The sequence below is a fragment of the Brachyistius frenatus genome, unplaced genomic scaffold (assembly GCF_029030835.1).
Source record: "Brachyistius frenatus isolate BFR_SWC_R1_liver_20210118 unplaced genomic scaffold, ASM2903083v1 Contig_6, whole genome shotgun sequence".
In the NCBI taxonomy this organism is placed as follows: Eukaryota; Metazoa; Chordata; class Actinopteri; family Embiotocidae; genus Brachyistius; species Brachyistius frenatus.
The window spans coordinates 3594691-3619831 of NW_027210605.1; the positions used below are offsets into that span (position 1 = coordinate 3594691).

The window sequence follows — 25141 nt, forward strand, 5'->3', positions numbered from 1 at the left end:
ATCTGACCTGACTCATTGTGGTTCTGATGTTCAGGTTCCTGTTCTTGTGGTTATTTACTTGTATATATTCGTAACGTAGCCTGAGTGTTCATTTGCATAAACAGCGGGGGAAGTGAGATCCAACCTCAGGTGGTCACCCAGGACGCATGTTGATGCAAGGTGGAAACACTCTGCCTAAAGCTGGCCACTATTCGATCCGCTCACGGCCAGATGTCTGGATGGAAATAGCCAAATGGAAACAGCCCCTGGGGCTCATTAACCCCCTGGTGGGGTGTGTGTGTGCGTGTGTGTGTGTGTGCGCGCGCGCGTGTGTGTGTGTGTGTGTGTGGGGGGGGGGGGGTATGGCAGGATCACTGCAGACTACCCAGCAATCCTACCATGGGGGTCTGGAGCCGAAGCGTCTCACCCCCTAATGAGAGGCCATGACATGCACACATCTACACACAGTTTGACCCCTCAGCACCAGCTGGAAAAGAGAGTCTGACATGCCTGGCCTGCCTTACCCTCCTCCTCCTCCATTCCTCTCCAAACTCCACACATTCCAGCCGCAGTGCAGCAGATCGCAGTCACCACTCTCCCGGCTACATCTCACCTCCCAAATATACCTTAATACTGCAGGAGAACCTGACAGAGGGAGAGAAAGATGGGGGAGGGAGGGGGGGGGAATTGTGTTTCAAGTCAGGAACTCACAAAACAGTTTAGGGGAAAATATTAACATTATTTTCACTGTTGATCTGTCTAATCATTTTCTCAATTTAGTGATTAATCATTTCATATAGAATTGTCAAAAAAATTATTTTATTTCCTCATGCCTAAGACAAAATAGGGATGCAAATCTTCAGAAAACAAGAACTGGCAATGAGGGAATAATTGGGATACTTGCTTGAAACAGCTGCTGACAAATTTTGTATTATTGTTTCCACCATATTATATTTAATTTAGCCTTGACAGTTTCCACCCTCAGTGAGCCTCAGATGAGTTTAAGTCCCAAAATTAACACAAATTAATCAGTTTAAAGAGCAAGATGACAGAAATTAGAGTACACTGGGTTTGTCCACAACTCTAACAAGGCAGCGGTATTATAAGTCTTGAATCTGTCTTGGTTTTGGAGTCTCGAAGTGCGTTTCAGGTCTGAGATATTGACACTAATTGCAAGCAGGAAATTTCCAAGTGACTCCTTACAGCTGAAATGGTTTCAATTTAGCTCTGATGAGACATCATCAACAAGAAAGGACTACAGGGAAAAACAAAACAAAAAAACACACCATTCTATCAATCAGCACAACTTATGGCAAACACATTCAAAGGCATGTGGGAGTCAGGAGAGAAAGGAAAGGGAGGGGGAGGCAGGCTGTGGAAAAGGCAAGTGCAGCAGCAGTAGCCGTCGGTGAAGGAGGGGTGCAGGGTCAAGGGAAGAGGCACCTTGCAACAGCTGGTCTCAATTATCCATGGAGGCACTGCTGAGTGTACAGGAGCATGTGTGTGCGAGTGTGTGTAAGGTTGAGGCATCGCAGGGGGAGGGCTGAGACCACTGGCGCCAGGAGGGGTGCAACAGGTCAGGGAGGATGAAGATTATAAAAATACTAGCAGGCAGTTGGCCTTGGTCCTGCCGGTGCACAGTGTGAGTGTGTGTGGTGGATATCCCTCGCCTGCCACAGTGCCACAGGATGTGGAAGAGAGAGAGAGAGAGAGAGAGTGTGTGTGTGTGTGTGTGTGTGTGTGTGTGTGTGTACACCCCATCGTGCATCAGGGCTGTGTATTTTTTGCATACTTCCTGTGAGATAACCTTCCTGGTTCATGGACTCATCCTATGTTTTTATTAATTATTGTTGCCTTAGAAGTTCAGATTTCTTTTTTTAAGACTAAATCAAATTTAGATCCCAGAAGTTGATTTACTTGTGAGTCAGTAAAGATTTTCTAATTAACACAGAGCAACACATTAAAAATGAAATTCCTTTGAAAAACAAATCCTTCATTTTCCCCATTGAACAAGTTCACTTTCTGTCACTGACACAAAGAACCAAGACGGTTTTTTTCTGACATTAAGTAGTACATATTACGACAGATTTATACTGTATTTCTATAACATCTGAAGCTATTGACGCACAGTTTTAGTGATTCTTATTTTTATAAAATGATCATTCATCTTTAAAGGAGTTGAGCAGTGTCTCAATTCCTGGGCCATAGAAAAAGGACATGAAGTATGCAGTAGATAAGGTTGGGACGTGTGTATGACTCCCTCTGGTGTTCAACAACTGTTATTACATGTGGAGACAACTGAGATGAAGGGATTTTAATGGTCCAATTGTGCAGACACCATCCGTTTTCTACCCCTTGAACTCAAACCTCTCATTCAGTTTACACGAGTGACTGTCTTTACATTACTGTCATTTGCAATGTTAAATATTGCTCAATATATTTAGTAGAGCACTGTACTTCCTGTAGTCCAATTGCTATATTTTCACTATATTTCAAAGGAAAATATTGAACATTTTAATACATTTTGTAGTAGCACCATGTCCAACAGAGGAAAATTGATCATATCTGTCATTATGATCAGGAAGCAAAACCTGCTTCAATGTTTATGGTTTATTAACCAACATAAAAAAAAACAACCTGTGGACCTCATTTGACCGTTACACATATCTTTACATATGTTCCTGTACCTCTGGACATATTTATGTTTAATAATAAAAAAAAATACAGTTTATCTGTTGATATTTTGCCATATTGTGATCCAACACAGATTTGGGAAATTTCTCTTTGTGATTTTAATGTCTCACTAGTAACCCACAGGAAGTTAAAGACTGAGCTCTCACGTGTGAGGTCTTCATGTAACAAAACAAAGCAACTGAAAATTTAGATTTCAGGTCACAGAAAATAAAATCAGCAAAAACAAAACATCATGTGGAGCACTTCTCTTTAACTGAGTGTATGGTCCCCTCTAGTGTTCATCAAGTTGAATTACTGGAGGAAACATTTGAAAATGTTTATTTGGACAGAATGTCAAACCCTTTTGCTACATGTACACTCCCTGATGACATTTTGGCAGGACTAAAACATTTTAAAAAGGTATCCAAGACACCATTTAAAAATGCTGCACAAAACTATGAGGTGAAAAGAGAAATGAACAAGCCGAACCAGTTATTGTAAGAACAATAAAAAAAGCACCACAAAACAAACTCAACTCAAAAACCAAATAATAAATACTCAAGCTAAATCTCCAAACAATCCCATAAGTAAACATAAACATTCGCTTTAAATGTGAAAAACGCTGCTTGTTCTTATGGAGCAACTTTTGACTGCAGTTTGGTGTGTCTTGTGACAGCTTGACAGTGACGAAAAAAAACCCGTCACTGCCTTCTTCCTGAAAGCTGAATAAAAAAATTGCCTCAAAACCCGTCAGCTGTATCTGCTGTAAAAACACGCTGCCCTGAAATACACTGTGTGCATGTTGAGTTTCATAATTAAACAAGACCGTCACCTGTTGTTTGTAATAGAGATACATGATAGTAGGCTTCTGATAAGCAAAATTCTACTTCCAAATGAGACTAAGATAAAAACAAGATTAAAATGATTAAATTAAATGTAATGTTGATGAGAGCCCTATTTTTTTTTTTTTTAAAACCCTGAGTACAATCCTGGAAATGCATAAATGTATGCACTTTTTTTGAAACTTTTAAATAATATATTTTTTGGTGTAAAACAGTTTGCTGTGCTCATCAGCACACTCACCTCGTAGAAAAATATACATTTCTTTAAACACCGTCTCATCTAGTCTGTCTCTAAATGTGCGATGGAGGGCTATCCTTTCCATTTCAAAAGAGCTGTTTTTTGGCTTTATTTTGCCCACTGCCACAGTCTGCTGCTCTGGAGCTGCCTTCTTCACCGTCCTTGGCCTCGCTGGATTTCAGGGGAGTCAGCTCAGGTGGGATGTCTCCTACCTACGCGTGAACAAAAACAATACACACTGGTATCAAGAGGAGCAGTGTGGAGATGACACTGCTGATGGCGGGCACTTCAGTAACTTCTTATCCTAACTGTGCCATTGTTCTGTAAACAAATTCTAAATTAATGTGAACACTTGAGTTACGGTCTCCAGCCATAATAAGGTGGCAGCAACTCCCTACAGCCTTTTTTTTTTTTGTTTTTTTACATGTTTTATATGCCAAAGTCCAATAGTCGACAATTATGTTTTCTACAGTCGAAAAACTAATTTAGTTTTCTGACATCTTTACCTCCCTTTCTTCACCTCGACACACCCTCCACTACACACTGTTTTCCTGAACTGACAGTTGTGATTATTGCTACTTAATGCTAAAGCAGCAGGTACCACAACACATACTTCCTCACAACAATTTGCAGATACCTGATTCTGGGACTAAATGTAAATATGAACTGCTTCCATCTCTACCTTCCACTTCCTTCCTTTAATGCACGCAGCTTTATTCAGATATCTGTGGCTCGCTGCTGTCATTTGACAAACTGCAGCATTCATGTTACAGCACTGCAAATAACTGACTGTTCTTAGCTAGCTGTGGGCAGCAGGAACCAGCTGTGAACACAACTTAATGCAGATAACTTGTTAGCAAACAGTTGCTCATTCATTCCTCGAGCAGTTGGAGAGCAACATAATCATTTGTCTGCGGTCCACTTTCTGATCACCTGGTGAGTGAAAGTCTAATATTCACCGTTCTTCGAACTTTGCTGCTCAGTGAAGCTGATGGAGCTGCAGGTTCAGGTGATAATTCTCTGTAGCGAAACAAGGGAACCTATTTATATCACGGTCACGCTGTCATGAGATACAATATGATTATTAAAATATCAGTTATCAGGATGTGTTAAGTGCCATGAAATAACCCGTGTTGTGATTTGGCGCTATATAAATAAAATTGAATTGAAGTTATAGCTACTTTAAGTCCTCTGATGACCAACTGTTATTGCCGTGTGCAGTATGCATAAATGTCCTGTATACCATGTCACTGCTGTATTGTGATAGACACAGACAACACAGGGGCCAGCTCATTACACTTCCCCATGCTACTTGTACTCTACATTTCCTACTGTAAATGATCCCTTCAGCATTGTCACTGCATGCAACTGTAATTCTCGTTGCTGTAGATGATAAAAAGTACCTTAGGCTTTGAGAATTTATTTTTCGTGCACCACTGAGCAAAGTGCTTCTTGGCAGCCTCCATACTCTCATCGTCCGTCTTCTTACAGTAGACCCTGATCAGCTGCTCAGAAAAGTGCTCCGGGAGAAGTTTAGACACCTGACAAGACGGACAGCATCACATAGTTTAAAATGAGACATAAATCCAAGATGGAGACACTTAAAAGACATGGAAAACACATGAAACTGAAATGTGCGAGTTGCTCATGTATACAAATATTTAAGATTTAAATTCTGTGATCGTTGCTTCAGTTCTGACCTGGTCCTTGCGTATCTGGAAGGCTTTAGTGAAGTCATTCTTGCAATAGAAACGCACATTGTTGATCGGGTTCTTTTCCTTCATCCCATAGTCCAAAACAATGACCTAAAAAAAATGGAGAAGTTTTTGGATCTAAAAGTGCAGTCAGTCACAAAAGGGAAAGAAACTAAGTTCACAGGATAAAGGAATTCCCTCCTTTGGGGCTCTGGACAAATGAAGTGTATGAGATTAAGTAATTAGATGAAAAACTCACGTTGACTACAAAGTCCTCTGGCTTCAGACCGACGGCCTGACTTCCACTCTCAGTGTTGGACAGGGATTTTTCCCACATCTGAATAATCTCCGTCTTTTAACGAGAAGAGTTGACAGATGATACTTATTTCAACTCGGCACCATTAAGTGAGTGACTGAGAAAGTTTTTAATCAGATTGGTATCATATCTTCATATAATAAAAAAAAAAAAATAGTAATGAGCATATTGTAATTAATAGAGATTAGAATAGAGAAGAGTGGAGTCGAAGCATCAGGCATTTAACAAAATCAGATGTCTTCGGTCACTCGAGCCTCATTTGAATGTCAATTAGCCTATTCATGATAATTTAACATCTGTATGTTATTACTGTCAGTTATTCTACCAAACAATGTTGTCATACAAAATTTAAAGCGCTCTTCAAGAACCATAATAAATCATCCCACAACCCAGCTGCCTTTCTTTTCTTTTAATTCCATTCGACATCGTTGTAAAGCACAACAGTGCTGTGTAAGTAAACGTTACTCTTATGATGATGTAAGAATAATGTATGATCGGTCAGAAAGCCTTTAGGATCCGTGACCTGATGGAAGATATTCAATTTAAGACATGAGGCACTTTCAGACCAAATAATGTCTGTTGTTGGCAACAGTTTAACATCGATGCAGGAAATGCATGTAGCGCCAGACAGAGACAAATAATCTGATGAAAAAACTCAACTGAGTGAATTAGGAGCGACCAGGCTCTTATTATTTGCCTTGTTTTCAATTTGTACTCAAAATACACAAAGTTTAAACTCATTCTTAAAATTTATTATGCAGGAAAATTGTCTGAACACTAGAGTTTGTAAATCTCAACTCAAACTCAGTCAGGCTCAATTTGGTCACATTTAGATCAGGCACAGATTATTTCATTATTCTGGTGGGATTCAGAGTGTTGGGCTCTGCACTGCAGTGGATAAATGATCTAGACCCTGAAGTTGAAGATGAATGTGAAGTAGACAGTCTCTGTTTTCATTCACTAAACAGCTGCCCTGTAGCCACCAGCTCAGTTTGCAGCTTTTTTCTATTAGATATTATTTCTATTGCTTATTCTGAGGACAATGGTGGAGTGGGTAGTTTTTCAATGTGGTCAGGGACGTGTTTACATTCACACTGCACATGAATTTGCAATCAGCTCCGGCGCGTCTTGGGTGTGTTCACACCTGTACTTTGAGCTGTCCACTTATGATGGGATCACCAAAGACTCATTTTAAAGTCAAGTGTGACCAGGGCCACACAAACCAACACACACCCGAGTTACGTTTTTTTCTTTGTTTGGGTGAGTTTCGCCCAAACACTTGTAGAGGCGCCGATGGATGATGTTGCGCAGGATCTCCCTCGCCTCTGCCAGCTCCGGGGAGGAGGAGTTGAGTATTTGTTCAAACACATGATCTAAAAGACAAACAAAGAAAAATTCGATTCCAGGGTGGGTAAACAAAGCAAACCAAGAACATCAAAGTTACTAAATTACTTATTTAGTGTCTTTATTTGAAACTATAAAAAGTTACATTAATAAACTTGTGGTTTTCAGTCAAAACTTGCTGTGTAAAGCACTGCCACAGAAGAATATTACAAAGTGAAAATTGTTTTCAGTGCAAAACACAAAGTAGTCTTATTTGAAGATGGTTTTCATTCCTCTATATTATATCTGCCTGGATTCAAACCAGGGTTGGGATAGTTTGTGCAATAAATCATAATTGTTTGTATATAGTTCATATATATTGTATAGGACTGATACAAAATAAAAATTGTACACCACTGACAGAGGAGTGGCACACAAAGTAATGTTTCATTGTGCTTTAGAAGCACACCTGTTCAATTAGTGAACAGGCTGAGACCATTTATTGTTTGATAACCTTATTTTGATTCCTCATAAGGCAAAAAAAAAAAAAAAAAGCTGGCCCATGTGATTAGTCTCTCTCTCCTCCTTCCTTTGGCATCAGCAGTATTTTAAAATACAAAATACTCATATCCACTCACTGCTTGCATTACTGATGGTACAGATTTTCACACTCCATTCTTGGTTTGTGTTATTTTAAATTTAAAAAAAATGTCCCCTCGGGGATTAATAAAGTATATAACTACCTACCTACCTACCTATTTTATTTTGAATAAATTTAACTTGTTTTAAGTGACCGTCTTGCGTGGACTCCCTACTTGTCGCATTCTCTGAGACCGTCTCTGTCTTTGTGTAAATGTTCTGCAGACACGAGTTAACAATACAACGTGTCTGTGTGTAATGACCTGTCAGCTTGGTGTAGGCCTCCATGTCTTCTATGGTGTTGGAGAGATTGAACATCTTCCCTTCTGAGCCTGAAAACTGGATGTGTGAATCGGCTTTTAAGAAGGCCTCCGTGATCCTGTTAAAAAACGTCCAACACATCATCACTTGTGAACACACTTTGCTGCATTCGATACGAGAGGTTAAACCATGAAGGAAAGCCAACAAGCTGCATCAGAGTGACCAGCTACTCACATCGTCTCGATGATATAGCCAACTTTGTGCTGGTAGGCTCTTCTGTGGAGAAAGTTCCTGGTGTGGAACAGGTCATATAGATTGCCCACCTCCTGTTCAATAAATTATAAAAGAATTATCTTTATTTTAGTAGCCAACTTTCATCTAATTTGAGGGCTGCTTAAGATTGGATGAAAAAAAAACAACAAAAAACAGCCGCAATAAAGTCAGCACCTTGTCTCGTGTGCAGATGAGCTTTTCCCCTTCCACCTCACACACCCTGGCAAACTTCAGGAAGCGGCTGTGGTCAAAGTTGTTCTGGATGCCCAGGTGGTAGCAGTCCCTGAGTTAAGCGGGTAAAGAATTATGTGGGAAAAAAAAGGTATCAGGACTGAACAGAAAATATACATTTTGGGAAATTTGTATTGGAGAGACAAATCAATAAGCCCCACCTGGCAAAGTAATCCCACTTATCCACATCAATGCCAGTCCTTTTGTTGGCCACAATTTCGTAGAGGAAAGACTTTTCTTTTGGGCGGCCTTTATATAGCCACTGCTGAGACGACAGGCAGAACAATGAACTTAACTGGTCAAGTTTTTTTATGCATTCAAGGTGTTAGCCTTTGGTTTGCAGGTGTTGTCTGTGTTTTTATAGTAAAAAAAAATAAGCAATTATAGAAAGATAGAAATATTATTATAATATTATAGACATATAGCTAATACAAGGACAGCTGAGCTTGTTCATTATATACGAGTGAGAATATACGTATACATACACATACATAACAACAAATGGACAACAGGGTAGAGTACAGAATCTGTAGGTGACGGGTTTGAGGTGGTAAAAGTAAACAAGCCACTATTACCGGCGTCACCTCACCGATAAACTTGCATTTCGCACTGTGATGTCTGTAAAGTTTTCTAACTGAATTTTCCAAGAAATCTGTACTCTTAAGATCAAAAATAATAATGGGTTGTATATCTAAATAAACAACCTTAAATTTCATCCAAATTTGGTGCAGTCTATAGTGGGCTGCTCTGAAACCAAACAAATTGGGACTTTGGAAGGAAACAGAAAGGGAAAGCCACAAGTTTCAATCTTACTTTCGTTTTGAAGGCTTTCTGCTGAATAAATATCCAAAGACAACTAAATACTGAAAGGTCTGTTTACACAGAAATGATGGTGAGCCACAACCTCACATATCTCTTACTAGGCTCTTCCAGTAAGGACTTTTTCCCCCCCGTTAAAATAGGAGTTTTTCCCTCCTACCTTATGTGGGAATTGTTGAATTGTTGGGTTTCTCTGTATACTGCTGTAAAGTTCTGCTGTAAGGACTTTAATGTTTTGTGTGCCATGAAATAACCTGTGTTGTTATTTGGCACTATATAAATAAAATGTTATTGAATTGAATAGGCTGACATTCCACTTTTATAGTATCGTATTTTTCTTATTTAAAAAAGAAATAAATTCTAATCCATTTTCGAAGGCGTGTCATAATGAAATTATGGTGTTGCTGCTGCTTTGAGATAGAGAAACGCCCACTTAAATGACCATTATCTGCCCACCGTGAAGCCAAACATCAGTGCTGTCACTTTCGTCCATATGCAGGTCAAATTATAAATGCAAACTGTATGTACAGGGTTGTAATAGCGAGCCAGTAGGGGTTCAAAGAAAGTTTTATAGACAGTGTGGTAAGTTACTTTATATACAAATCAGATATGGCTATATGAGCTACAATGCTATTGATGGATTGAACACATTACTTGCAGGTACCTTCTTGTTTTGAGCTGCTTCAGTGTCCAGTGGTCCGTTAATCTGCTCCTTAATAAAGTCCAGGTCCACTCTCAGGTCCAGGCCGTGCTCCTCCATCACTGGCTCCAGGTCGTTGTCTTTCACCAAGTAATCAAACATGGCGAGAGAGGCCTTCTCATGCTGCAAAAGATACAAACGTATTAATAAATTAACATGAGTAAGTGCACGGTCTCATTTTGAAACTGAAAGCATTGACTCATATACAAATAGAGCTTATCTGAGGGAACACACAAATGTGAATACTTATCTTATCTTATCTCTCACATTTGCCAGGCAGACGGCCCGTGTCATAGTTCACATAATGGCTGCATGTTCAGTAGTTCTCATCAGTTGTCCTTATCCGAACAACGCAATCATTATCTAAAGCCTTTAACTGTCACACTATAAAGCCAAATGACGTTAATGCCTTTTTAAAAAGTGACAATAAAAGCCTTCTTTACAGACGATGCTGCTTATTGCTGTAACTTCACACCATGTTGTCAAGCAGCACAACTATGGATAAATGAACCAAGTTTATAAGAACAACATTATTTAAACTGTCCTTCACTAAGGGAGCAGAGTTTAGTGGGTAAGGTTAAAAGCTTACATGATTTGAGAGTTTACCTGACAAGTGAGTAGAGGATTTGTGTCAGATGGAACAGTTTAAAAACTATTAAATTCACTGATGATTTAGATGTAAAAAACAAACAAAAAAGTATTTAGGTTGCAGTGCAGAGGTGACAGCTCACATCCTTTTCCTGTTACTTTTGAAAAATAGCCGTCTGAAAAACCTTTCTAGACAACAGTCATTATCTGCCCCTCTGCCTTTTCGAGTAGTTCTGTTGGTTTCCAGACACCGCATGGTCATCTTTTTCAAAATATCTTGCTAAAGCAGTTGGCAATTTATTTTACGAGCACCAGAACAGGGAAATTAGAAATCAAATAAAAGCTCTTTAGAAATCAAGTAAAAGCTCTTTAGAATTCAAATAAAAGCTCTTTAGAAATCAAATAAAAGCCTTTTAGGCATTTAATGCCAAACAGAACTGACCAACCTTTTTAATAGTTGCTAATCAAAGGGGGCATATTCTGTACTTAATGTGACCCCATTTGTTTCCCTTAACTACTAGTTTCATTTAACATTTCTATCTCTCCATTATCTCTACCCGATTTATCCTGAACAGGGTCATAGTGGGGTTGGACCCTATCCCAGTTGACTTTAAGTGAGGGTGGACAGTCTGCCAGTTCATCACAGGGCCAAAGAAAGACAGACAATATAGCATTTAAATCAGGTGTTCTTACCTTCCATTTAATTTCTGGTCGTGCTTTGGGGATGAACATACCATCAAACATATGTGAAAACGGTCCATGTCCTGGAACGGGAGGAATACAGTGTGTGAATGTTTGTGAACGTTGCACTCGTGCTGTATCCCAATCTGGAAACTAAATGATGAGAAGCATAGTTTTACTTCCATTTTCACTCCCGCACACACCCTGGACCAAAAAGGCCAATGTCTGAAACATGTTAATAATCTGCGTACCACTGTGAAAGCAAACACGTTTAAACTGGAGGGTTATAATTTTTTCATATGCAAACCCTTATCCTTATCTTTTATATGCTTATGTAGAGGCTCTAGAAGTTGGTTTAAGTTCACCTGGATGTCCTCTGCTCCACATGAAATGTATGTTAGTGTCTTGTGTTTTGAAGAGTTACTATAATCATAGACATATTAGACTATGGACCTGCGAGATTTTTGTGCGTTGTAAAAGTTACAGGCAGTATATCCACAAAACCACTCACCCAGGTCGTGGCAGAGCCCAGCGATCTGCACACAAAGGATGTCTGTGGGAGAGATGAGGAGTTCTGGCTGCCTCTCATTCAGAGCTTGGACAAATTGTCCTGCCAAATGACACACCCTACACAAGCACACAACAAACTTATTCCAGACAAGATATACAAAGAAGACACCACAAAACATGACGAATAGATAATTGTGTGGAGAAAAATAATGAGAGAATTTGGTATTACTTGGTAATTCAGTGAATCCTTGCAATTAGTTTATTCAAACGGGAAATTATTACATGGTCACTTAATATACCGCAGCCTTTCACCGCCATTGATTCACTTTATATTTCTGCAACCCCAATTGTTGGAAATTGCCAGCAATCTTTTTCATGTCAACCTTAGTGCGACAGGAAGGTATTTTTTTTTTCTTGGCATAAGGGGGAAAAAAAACAACGTTTTTTTTGTCCCGATGAAATACAATTACAGCATTTGCTATTGTGCGTTCTGCACCGCTTGATTATAAAATGCAGTGTTGACAACTTCCAAATTTGAGTCCCTATTGACTACAGAGTGAAAACTGTGTTTTGTATTAGTGAGACTACTTTTAACATAGTGTGTGTTTGCATTTACTGTGGTTTTGGAGCGTTACATGTGTTTTTAACAGCAAAACAACGTAGGTTGATGATAAACCCTGATCTAACTGGGAGCATACCCAATGCAGTGTTCAAAGCGGTTGTGGGACGCTCCAGGGAAAACGAAATAGGTCCCTCCCAGCTGCTTGATGTTTCGTAGTCTCTGGAACTGAGGTGTGTCTATGATTTTGATGAGAAGTGGATGTAACTCCACATGTCCGTGGATGGGATCATTGAACACCTGGCAGTCGGCAGAACGACAAACAGTCATCATTCATCGTCAACACAGAGAAATGCCAGTATGCCAGTTGCAGTGCTGCAATATATATTTGAGTGAAAGGGTGGTTAGAAACCAGTTTTCAACCAAGACATCGGGATAGAAACCCCAAGTCCTTATTAATAGATCACTTCTCTGAACAAAAGTTTCAAAGTTCTTTATGAAACAGAGACTAAGACAGGACGGGCTCTAAACACAGACATTAGACATAACTCAATGCTGACATCCAATATACCTATATTTTTTGTGTGATTTAAAACATGATGTAAAAAGATAAGCAGATGTAAAATGGGAAAAATGGATTAAAAAAAACAAACAGGCTGTCAGTGCAAGAGATATTTCTTGGTTCTAGTAAATAAAGCTGCCACCTTGCTCTCTTTAAAATTCACCTCCAGGGATTTAGGACCTAGTCTGTCTTCATTTCACACAAAACAATCTTCCCCTTTAACATTGTTTTGTTGCATTTAACCTTTATCTGTCTGTTTTGAGCTGTAGGCTGAAAACAAATAGGGCAGAGGATGCGTTTCATACAGAGACCCAGGTGTTGTTTTATATTTTCACTGCTCGTCACAACAGAATGTCTTATTTATTGCTATAGCCTTGAAAGCGTGAGACGTGAGGCTGTTGTTCACCTTGTTTGCCTCAACTTGTCTCTGCCACAGTTCCCTGAGGCTGTGCAGGATCTCCAGGCGGTCACCGAGACACCTAAACAGAATAAAGCAGAACGAAATGGAGTATCATGGGACTGAAAGAGCTGACGAGGCAGGAAGCAGTGGAAGTAGTATTCAGATCCTCCATTTGGGTATTATTAGTGCATAAGCAGCAAAATGAGATTGTGAATCATTTGTATAGTTCATGAAATGAAACCATGCAAGAAGTTTAGAGGCAAAAATAACTATTTTGTGGAGCCGTTAACAACTTATAGACTTCTGAAATGTGAACCTGACAACACACTGCTGTTTGAATGGTGTAAGAAGACAAAACAAAAAGTTGGAAACCACTGGTTTAAAACTTGTTTTCCTTCCATTTCTGGTGGTTTTAGGGGCTGTAGTAGCAGTGGGCATTTATTTGAACAAAACCTATGCATTTTTGTGTTTTTATCTCAAATGTATCTAAAAATGAACTGTCAGCCATAGAAACGATAATAACCAAACATGGGTAAAAGAAAGTGTGTAGTGAAGCTATAGTTAGGCGCTGCACCCAAGTATTACAGTGGTAAAGAAACCCTGGAAGCGTGTTTACATTATCCATTGTGTCAAAAGTTCATATTAAGAGTAAAAAGTGGAGTTTAAAAAGTACGTTATTTTCCTCTGAAATTTAGTGGACTGCAAGTATAATGTAGGGTCAAATTGAAATATTCCAGAACAGTCCAAGTGCATTATAGATGTACTGAAGTAGAGCATTTGAGTAAATGTACTTCACCAATGTGTGCTGGAAAGTGAGGAGAGAAACGCAATCGGGGTGACTCGATCTACTATTAGTGCTCTGCATTGATGGGAGGAAACTTCCCGTGGTCACATTTCCTTGCATGCACACTTACTCTACGCCAATCTTCTCGAGGTTATCATCCTGGAGATACTGCAGCGCCACACCCTTGATGTTGTGAGCTGAATGACAGGACAAACAGGAGTTCGGATGTTCGCTTTAGATGTTATAACAACAACAAACGGACAGGCGCTGAAAACAGCCAAGAGATTTATAAGACTGCCTCTACTTACCAGATATCAATTAAACCAGAAAACAAACCTTTAAATTGATGCTCCCATTTGCCAAGACCCGCTCGTCGCAGGTACTGGCACGTTTCCTCCACTCCCCATCGCATGTAATCCGAATCCGGCAGCCGGACCACTGACACTTTCTTCTCCGGCGTTTTGAACTCGTCCGCTGGGCTCACAACGGCTCCTGATGGTCTTTTGCGATTCGACATGTTGAGCTGCCACACAGGCGGTTCTTCGTGTTAGTTACGAGAGACGAAATCCAGACGAAATCCAGACGAAATCGTTGAGCACGCCGACTGCAACAGCTGATCTGACAGACTCGCACAGGGGATTCACGGGCGGTGAAAAATACCCGGGTTTTGTGTCTCTGTTGTGTGCGTCAAGTTAAAAAGAGACGCAAAGGACCTTTCCGGTTACCGATTTCAAAATAAGATAATGACAGCCTCAAAATAAAAGTCCTTTGAATCCTTTGTCGAAACATTGACAACTGGCTGAATAAAACCACACGCTACAGGATTTATAGATCAAAATATTTTCATTTTGTTGAGTTATAATGCTTTTTATTAACTTAATTCCTTTAATGTTGAATTGTCTAAAGAAGTAGGCAAGTATGCAAAAACAGCTAAAGTTACCAACATGTAATTTTCAGTTATTTACCACAAAATCAGACCGTGCCTTTTTTGCACAGTGTGTTGCACCACGGAATTACCGCAAAACAAAAAACACAGGACTACAACCTGCTTTCACTTCCAAACAGATCCAAACTGGTTTGAAAGGGCAGGTTTTAGGCAGAAGATATAAATTATTCACCCAGCAGTAGGGCCTATTATGTTATTTAAAAGAAATTAAAATTGCTGTTAAAAATAGGTTTCTGTTTCCAGTCTTTCTGAGGGCCCTCTTTCCCTCTCTGCCCTACTACTAAAGTGATAGAGCCCCAAACTATTGATATTGCTGATACACCATCTTCTTTTGGTATCAGTAGAGCCAGGAGCATCAATACCAAAATTTAAGAGAATGATCCATCACAGACCACTTTTCTTGCTGCACAGCACATGGACATTTAGGCCGACCATTAAATTAAATCTATTACTCACAATAAAGTAGTGGGCTACAAAGGAATGCCTTGTGTGGCATATTATTTTGTGGCAATAAATACATACTCATAAGTAGCTATAACAATACAGTCATGTCATGAATCATGACATATTTCTCTCTCTCAACTGCTTTTAACAATAAAAAGTATTAATTTTGATATTTTCACTGGGGATTTTGGCTGATATTATTTAGTTTCAAATGAAAAGTAAATTTTACCCACTGCTCTACCACATCTCTCTAATATTCCTGTCAGTACAACATGGCACCTTTTAACTAAAATGCTGTAATGCTTGAAAAAAACCCTCTAAATGGATTAGGTTGTTATGATTTTAATTTGGAAGTTGAACCCTTTGCTTCCGGTATATTGTCGTGCGCTTGCTGCACCTGGCTCCTCATTGGTTAACGTGCTGTAGAGATGGTGGAGCGAATGGAGCGGCGCGCAAACACCAAAACCCCGCATTACGTAACGTGACGCAGCGAAACAAAAAATATTTAAAGGCGGCCGTTTGAAATATTGTATTACTACTAATTTCTTATAAAGAAAGTATGGTTATAGTTTGAAGTTACACACACGTGGTCTCAGAGAGAGCAGCAGCAGTAACACCCGAGTTGGCGTAACAGCAGTTTCAGTCAAATCGAAGATGCTGTAGTGAAGAAATTTCCCCTCGGGGATTAATAAAGTGAATAAAATTTAAAAAAATAAAAATAAAAAAATAAAAATTAAAGGAGGAAGTAAGTAAATGATGATGATTATGCTCATAATTGCAATCATGCGATTACGTAGGTCAATAATTGTGATACTTGTAGTGATTAACCACTGCCTTTAAATCGGTATCAATTCTCTTAGGCCATTTGCCTTTTTAATTTTTTAAGGTATGTGCCATGTATGTTTTTTTCACTCATTTCAGAGAGGTTTCCCCAGTTCTTCTTTGTATTTAGTAGTCTGTCTCCATTAACTCTGCCTCTTTATGTGATCCCAGACTGACTCCATGGTGTTGAGATTAAAGCTCTGTGGGGATCATACTACCTTTTGCAGGACTCCTTGTTCTTCTCGCTGCAGGTAGTTCTTCGTGGCTGTTTGTGGGTGTTGTCATGCTGTAGAATGAATTTGGGGCCGACCAGACTCCTTGTTGATGGTATTACGTGATTAATAAGAATTTAAACATCTAAAGTGCCTGAAATGTTTGCACACTGCTGCGAATAGTTAAAAACCAAAAAAAGGCACTATAGATGAATGTTGAGTGCTAATCTGGCACAACATTTTAGTGGACTAGTATATGCTGCTCTTGAAACTAATCATCAGTAAGTCCATTTCAGGTTATACTGACAAAAATCACGACACATATACTACATTTCTTATCCTTAAATCCCTATAAAAGGGAAAAAAGTCTTTTAAATAGAGGAAAAAGGGAGAACAGAAGAGAGTGGGGTATCATGTGGGAGGGATGTGTAATATGGATTCAATTTTATGTGTAATTTTATATCTACAGAATTCCCTCTAATGTTGGGTGAGTTTAACTCTAAAGACACACAACAAAGAGTAAAAGAGCTTTATTTCAAATAGACCAGGCACCATTAGTTAACACACCATCTAAATAATAAAATGATCGATTCACCTTTGATAAATTACCATTCACAGACCCATTATGTTATAGAAATATTATGAATTTTCATACAAAGAGCAAAACACACAATACCCAAACTTTATCTTAACCACATACACACAGATGCAATTTAATTGATTTAGTATGAGTACATTGCCAATTTATGCTATATAGTGTAATCATAAAATATGATCAAAATACATTCAAAATCATATTTCCTAAGATTTCCAGGCACCAATCACATAATCAAAATTAAAATAAAAAAGTCAATATTTCCACTTCCCACACCTCAGATTAAATGTTCAAGTTAAATGACACACTCTGTTAAACGTGTTGGTTATGTGTTACAGTTTGCCACAATCTGTTGTCCTTTGTTTGCAAACATGATTTACTTCTTTTGAAAGCTCCAGAATTACATAATTACAAGCTTTCAGGACAAAGGTTTTGTAATACAGTGATTCAGTTTAATACAGCTGAATGAAAATGATCAAACTCAATATGTGAACTATTGAATATTGAACAGAACTTGAGAAAAACCTGATGACAGGCCTGAATATGAAATAATGCATCTGTGTACTAAAAATATCATTTCTTTTAGGAGTGTTTTGCTGTTCTCATTAAGATACTAATCTCGCAGACATTTTTGATGTCAAAAAGTGAGAGAAAATCCTGTGTTTATTTTCACTTACAGATTATGCCTCAGTAAAGCTAGACGTCGTACAAATCCAATGATAATGAACAAAACGTGAGATTTTAAGAAAAGTGTAGCAAAGGTAAAAACTCACAGTATCTTCAATGTGACCGCCAAGCTTTTCCAGTTTCTCTTTCCAACTGTCAATCATCTCCTGAGGGATAGATGAGAGGCCTTTATTGCTATTATTATTGTTTTGTTATTTTTATTCTATGATGTGAACTCTTTTCTTTTTCTTACCTGTGCTAGTTTCAGCCCCGGTTGGTCTTTTAACTGAGAAAGGGTGAGAAATGGGAGCGAGAAGACTCAACTTGATTATTCAATCTTGTTAACACAGCATTAGTACATTCACCTTAAACTGTTCATTTGAAAAGAAATGTTTTTATCAGTTTTTTCCCCGTTCACAATGAAATGGATTGTTTTGAACCAAAACATGAGCTGCTCTGGAACTTTCTTTAAAGTGTGTAAATCTTGTACCTTTGTCAGTTACATAAAGTTTCACTTCATTTCATTTTGTAAATATAATCATATTTAGAATTTGATGCCGACAATACTCTTAAATAAAAATATTCAGCCCAATGTTGTATATTATGAATTTGGCTCTATGAAAACAGATCAATACAGGGAGCAGAAAGGCCCTAATGTGTTTCAATAGACTGCCACAGAGGTGCATAGTTTTGCCTGCAGTCACTGATAGTCTATAAGTAGGACTCTAAAAGATGTCTGATGTATGAAAATATGATCAAAATCCATTCAAAACCTAAATCATATTTCGCAAGATTTCCAGGCACCAATCACATAATCAAAATTAAAAAAGTCAATATTTCCACTTCCCACACCTCAGATTAAATGTTCAAGTTAAATGACACACTCTGTTAAACGTGTTGGTTGTGCATTACAGCTTGCAACAATCTATTGTCCTTTGTTTGCAAACATGATTTACTTCTTTTGAAAGCTCCAGAATTACATAATTACAAGCTTTCAGGACAAAGGTTTTGTAATACAGTGATTCAGTTTAATACAGCTGAATGAAAATGATCAAACTCAATATGTGAACTATTGAATATTGAACAGAACTTGAGAAAAACCTGATGACAGGCCTGAATATGAAATAATGCATCTGTGTACTAAAAATATCATTTCTTTTAGGAGTGTTTTGCTGTTCTCATTAAGATACTAATCTCGCAGACATTTTTGATGTCAAAAAGTGAGAGAAAATCCTGTGTTTATTTTCACTTACAGATTATGCCTCAGTAAAGCTAGACGTCGTACAAATCCAATGATAATGAACAAAACGTGAGATTTTAAGAAAAGCGTAGCAAAGGGTAAAAACTCACAATATCTTCAATGTCACCGCCAAGCTTTTCCAGTTTCTCTTTCAAACTGTCAATCATCTCCTGAGGGATAGATGAGAGGCCTTTATTGCTATTATTATTGTTTTGTTATTTTTATTCTATGATGTGAACTCTTTTCTTTTTCTTACCTGTGCTAGTTTCAGCCCCGGTTGGTCTTTTAACTGAGAAAGGGTGAGAAATGGGAGCGAGAAGACTCAACTTGATTATTCAATCTTGTCAACACAGCATTAGTACATTCATCTTAAACTGTTCATTTGAAAATAAATGTTTTTATCAGTTTTTTCCCCGTTCACAATGAAATGGATTGTTTTGAACCAAAACATGAGCTGCTCTGGAACTTTCTTTAAAGTGTGTAAATCTTGTACCTTTGTCAGTTACATAAAGTTTCACTTCATTTCATTTTGTAAGTATAATCATATTTAGAATTTGATGCCGACAATACTCTTAAATAAAAATATTCAGCCCAATGTTGTATATTATGAATTTTGCTATATGAAAACAGATCAATACAGGAAGCAGAAAGGCCCTAATGTGTTTCAATAGACTGCCACAGAGGTGCACAGTGTTGCCTGCAGTCACTGATAGTCTATAAGTAAGACTCTAAAAGATGTCTGAAAATTGTGTGCCACTTGGGATAACTCCTGGTAATGTTGCCAAGGATACTAATACTGAAAATGCAAGGGCTTTCATCAATTGGCCACAGGCTAAACCACAATTATGTTTTCTCGTTTGAGGAAATTGACTTCACACATATTTATTTATTGAAAATAAAATCTTAAAATAATCATTTGTTAGCTAGACTGTCCCAGATATCTGAGATTTTCCAATTTTTATATTGTTTCATTGTGGACAGAAATCTCGACAGAAGTGGCCAAAAAATACTAGTCAGACGCAAACACAAGTGTTTTCATGCACACAAAATAACAGTGCTTAAATGTATACAGTAACAGCTGTTTAATGTAACAGCTGGACATTTGACCCTATATTTTTTTTTAATTTCAAAATCTATTTTCACAAATGTGATTGGAACATTTAGTGTCATTATGGCAAAACTTAAATGGTGTGTTAACAGGAAGTGTACTGCTATTAATGGCTTGGTAATCATCTGTATTTTAATACTGACATGGCTTATTGTCATTAATAGAGATTGCAGATTGAAAAACACAGTTTTCAATGGTCTCTTAAATTGTCGATAGTCGACCTGATCACCAGTCGTCACAAGCCAAATGTAATGCAGGCAAATAAAGACCTTATTGCACACCTTGGCTTCACCCACAAGCTTGTACAGGTCCCGACAGACGAGCCTCTCCAGAATCTTCCTGGCTTCCTCCAGAGGAACTGAGGTTGAGTGGAGTATTTTTTCAAACACGTGATCTACAGGGCAAACGGAGATGAAGTGGAAGATAGCTCAGTTCAAACACAAGAAAGGGACACAATTTCATTCGTCTTTTACAAGCAAGTAACATAAGTGACATTAAATTGAGAGGCATAATTAACAAAATGAAACAATAAAACTGACAAAGTTACTTTTACCTTATTAATTTGTTCTTAAATTAGAGGAAACTTTTATGTTCACAACATTTTATCATTTCTCACAACTTGGGTGATTTACAGGGTCTGGCGTCATACCATCATCATGGTCAACTTTATTTACAATAGACAGCTTAACTTTAAAACGTAATTGGTTGCTTCTACTCGTATATGACCATTTTCCAAATCTCTCCACCAAACCGTGATTATTATAGCTTGCATCGGTAAAAAGGCACTGTGGTTAGCAACTAATCCATCTACCACTGAAAACCCTTAAAATAAATCATAAAACTGTCATAGGTTCTTTATATTACTATTATTTTATGCAAACAAAGTACGAGAGATAGTGCTGACAATATGACAGAAGATGTAACATGAATATAGACAATTTCAGTTTTATAAGACATACATGTATTATTATTTTAAATATAGCACAGGCATCCACTAACCTGTCAGCTTGGTGTAGGCCTCTTGATCATTAATGGCTCCGGAGAGGTGTAATTCTCCATCTGCTTTCAAGAGGGCATCTCTGATCCTAAATAAACAGACCCAAAATATTATCCCTTTTGAAACATTTTGTTGCATAGAACACAATAGAGAGAATCATAAAGCAAAGGAAATAAAGAAAATAAACTCCATCAGACAAGGGAAGATGCTCAGTGTTGTAGATTATTGATATGGGAAAGATAGGAACTCACATCATTTGTATGCTCATGGTTACTTTGTGCTTGCAGGCTCTGTGGATACAGATCCTCGTATGGAACATGTCATATAGATTGTTCACCTCCTGTTGCGAGTATTTGCATATACTTTAGTAACAGCTAGACAGACACATTAATTGCTTTTTCAAACATGATAAAAAGCAGGAGTGAAAACCTTGTCTCTAAAGCAGATGTGCAGATTCCCATCCACCTTCATCACCCGGCTGAACATGAACAAGCGCCGATGGTCAAAGTTAGCCTTGATGCCCAGGTGGTAGCAGTCCCTGAGGTGAGACAGAAATATGTGAGTAAAAATAAAGGTATTGTGTTAAACTCTTCAAAGCAACCTTGAGAATGCCGCACATAGTAAAACTAATCAGGAGAATATTATAATTGTTCAGGGAAAATAATACACAGTAGTTCCTGACTCATCAAAATGTGGACTGTTCTGCCGAAAAGCAAGCTCCACCTGGCAAAGTAATCAAACTTGTCCACGTCGATGCCGTTTGTCTTGTTTGCCACAATTTCATAGAGGAAGGCCTTGTTGTTTGGACGATATTCATACTGTGGAGATGATGGCAAAAATGATAGCATTAGGCAAAGTCTCCTGCAGCAAAGATGACACAAACTGATTTTGCATTATTCCCACAGGAACTGACCTGTCCGTCGTTTAGAGGTCCTCCAATCATCTCCTTTATGAACTCACAGTCACCTGGCAGTTTCAGCCCGTACAGCTCCATCAATGGCTCCAGGCCATTAACATCCACCATGTGATCAAACATTGAGAGAGAGGCCTGCTCATGCTGCAAGATACACAGACTTATTTACATATTAATTGGAGAATTGGAACGTAAATCAAAGTTTAATTGGTTGACTGCTCAGTTAGAAGAGCTTATTTTTGCTAGAACATTAGGAGAATATTAATAACTGTTTTAACTTTAATGTTTGTTTGACAGGTCTCAAGCCATAACTTACAGAATGATTGTGTGTCTTCCAGAGTGTTTCTCAAATAAACACTTACTTATCTTTGATACTGTGAGTCCTACTAACTTGACCCTTAAAGGCAACTGTGCTTCAGTTTTGTGGTTGGCTTTTATGCATCACAGTTAACAGAACAGAATTTTTTCATACCGTCCATTTTTTACCACCCGGGCCATCAACAGGTTTTCCTTGTTCTTTAAGTTTTGGGATCAACATGTCATCGAACAGATGAGAAAACGGCCCGTGTCCTAGATATGGGGAAATAATTATGAACTTAATTGCAATTGTGTGTGAACTTTATAGTATCTTCCCAGGTATGTTTGATTTTGAACTGACTAGTATCAGAGATAGGCTTTTACTCCCAATTAGCTCTTGTAATGAAATATAATTCATTTAATTGATTACATTTTTGTAATCTGTTCCCATTTCCTGCAAATATTATTTGCTGTAAATGCAAAGTCAACATTAACTTCATGTTGTTTTGATAAATAAGGTATGTTTTTGCAACTTTTTTTAATCACTGTAACTATAGTTTAACTAATTATTGCAATTGATTGAGTCATGCAAGTATTCCAAACTTCCAAAACAAAACAAAAAGTTTCCATCCAAATGTATGAAATTTTTTTTAACTAAACTTCCAAAAAACAAATGACTATGTTTTTTTTTAATAATGATTCAAAGTAACTATAATAACTGTCCAAAGTCTTGATTTAACACTCAAAGCAGAGGAAAATATTTAGTGTCAGTTATAAAGTAAGTCGTGACTGAGTAAAGTGAGTCATTTATGATATAAAAATGAAAATGTACTCCACTACTGTATATTAAACACTGAAATGAGAAAGTATCAGAGAATAACTTGTTGTTCAGTGGAGAAACTTAAAGAGAAACAGTGTACCATGTACATTATCATGTGAACAAGTGAACTGTTTGCATGTGTTTTTTTTACTTTCTGAGGCACCCTTTTGCCTGCTGCATCCCTGGCCATAAGACCAACATGTTATAGACAATTTGTGGATAGTTTCACTTTCATTTTCATGATTAATCACACCTAACTATTACCATTTAAAAGCTAACACGCAGTATGATAGTAGGAAGGTGTGTATCACTTACCCAGGTCATGGCAAAGACCTGCAATCTGCACGCAAAGGATGTCACGTTCAGTGATGTTGAGACCTGGCTGCTTTGACTTCAGAGTCTTTAAAAACTCTCCTGCCAAGTGGCTCACCCTGTTTTACCAAATACAACACACACACACACACACACACACACACACACACACACACGCACGCACGCACGCGCGCACATTATATGATTAGATTTCTATTAAGGCATGCAATTTGTTCATTTTTTGACTTTTGGTTTAATTGCTTTCATTTGGTGCTTCATAGGTGTGTTGTTTGAAAGCACGTGCACATACCCAATCGAGTGTTCAAAGCGGTTGTGGGACGCTCCAGGGAAAACGTAATAGGTCCCTCCCAGCTGCTTGATGTGTCGTAGTCTCTGGAACTGAGGTGTGTCTATGATTTTGACAAGAAGTGGATGTATCTCCATAGTGCCGTGGATGGGATCATTGAACACCTGGGGAAAGAAAATTGAACAAAAAAATTAGACACACCCAGCTCAATTGTTTCATAGTAACCTTGTAAAAACAACTTCAATTCTTCTTTTCTGGCTCAGTCTTTTCATTTCAAGCTGCAGTCCTCATTATTTTAATTTGTTTCAGCATCCAACTTTTTTTTTTTTTTTTTTTTTTGTATAATTGGATCAAAAAAAGGAGGTAATTATGCATACTTTTGATTTTGTGGTTGTGTCGGATCATTTACTCACTGCTATTCCGTGCTTTGTGTCTTTTAATTGTTAACTCGTTTCCCTCTTTTCCACTGAACATGTCGTGTGTTATACAATTATATTCTTATTACCTTGGGTTCATCTTTGATTTTAAAGTGTGCCTTGATAGAATTGTGGAGCCAAAGACGTTCACATCGTTTCCTAATGGGAAAAAAGATAACTGTTGAGAATTATTGAATTAACTGAATGGAAAGTGCAACTTTGTTTAACAGATTCAAACTTACTCAAATTTCTTCAAACGATTAAGACAGTCTGACATTTTCAGGTTGGTTTCTTTGATGTCATGTTCTGGGTAAAAGAGAAAAACAGTTAATAGCAGTCCTGTAACATTTAGTATTTATTATGACAAGTAGCCTTATTGTTTACTATCAGAAATCATATGTCACAATAAGTACAGGAAAAGTCCGAAGATAATGCAGTTTTTATCTGACAGCCTTATTTAGGTCAGCCATGAAATCAATCAATTTAATCTGCCAAACCAGAAAACTAACCTTTAATGAACTTAGCCACTTCTTCTTTTCCCCAGTCTTTGGTAGTCAGGTTCTTCTCTGACATTTGTCCGCTGTTAGAGGCCATGCCTTGAATTTAAGTTTTCAGTGAAGAGCAAGTGTTAGGTAGATAGTTCAGAATTGGACCAGTGCAAAAGATACCTTGGGTTTGAAGGATGCCTGCCTTTTATGCGTTCAGACACACCTATCAGATTGGTCACTGCCCTCTTCGTGAAAGAAGCCTATGTTAAAGAAGCATTTTGCATGCTTCATAAATACCCAATATGTATGCTTAATACTCAAGACTATTTTTAAACTCAGCCCTGTTGTCTCTCAGGCTGAGCTGGAGATGATTATTAGGGCCCGAGCACCGATGGTGGTTGATTGATGTTTAAGGTTAAAGGATGCTTGAAACCTCACGAAACATGTTACATACATCCAGCTTGGTGAGACGATACATCTGATGTG

The 25141-nt window shown here is 38.0% G+C and overlaps 2 protein-coding genes across 3 annotated transcripts; both read right to left on the reverse strand.

Annotated features, from left to right (window-relative positions):
- Positions 1–2975: 2975 nt before the first annotated feature.
- LOC138636943 (deoxynucleoside triphosphate triphosphohydrolase SAMHD1-like) lies at positions 2976–14723 on the reverse strand. Of its 2 annotated transcripts, none has more exons than XM_069725312.1 (16): positions 14409–14723; positions 14203–14269; positions 13295–13367; positions 12466–12626; positions 11769–11884; positions 11270–11340; positions 9953–10111; positions 8631–8731; positions 8413–8521; positions 8200–8291; positions 7968–8083; positions 6976–7115; positions 5686–5778; positions 5433–5537; positions 5136–5273; positions 2976–3944 (listed from the first exon to the last, which is right to left on the reverse strand). In XM_069725312.1, exons 1-16 carry the CDS (start codon positions 14587–14589, stop codon positions 3819–3821), a joined length of 1848 nt encoding a protein of 615 aa, XP_069581413.1. In that variant the 5' UTR covers positions 14590–14723; the 3' UTR covers positions 2976–3818. The 2 variants fall into 2 exon arrangements, with proteins under 2 accessions (XP_069581413.1, XP_069581402.1); XM_069725301.1 differs by having other exon boundaries at positions 8631–8734.
- Positions 14724–19044: 4321 nt separating this feature from the next.
- On the reverse strand, positions 19045–24808 carry LOC138615497 (deoxynucleoside triphosphate triphosphohydrolase SAMHD1-like). The gene is made up of 14 exons (XM_069689164.1): positions 24677–24808; positions 24410–24473; positions 24257–24326; positions 23755–23915; positions 23448–23563; positions 22488–22585; positions 22016–22159; positions 21826–21920; positions 21532–21640; positions 21354–21442; positions 21105–21190; positions 20387–20499; positions 19254–19286; positions 19045–19167 (listed from the first exon to the last, which is right to left on the reverse strand). Exons 1-14 carry the CDS (start codon positions 24759–24761, stop codon positions 19075–19077), a joined length of 1356 nt encoding a protein of 451 aa, XP_069545265.1. The 5' UTR covers positions 24762–24808; the 3' UTR covers positions 19045–19074.
- Between the last annotated feature and the right edge of the window lie 333 nt (positions 24809–25141).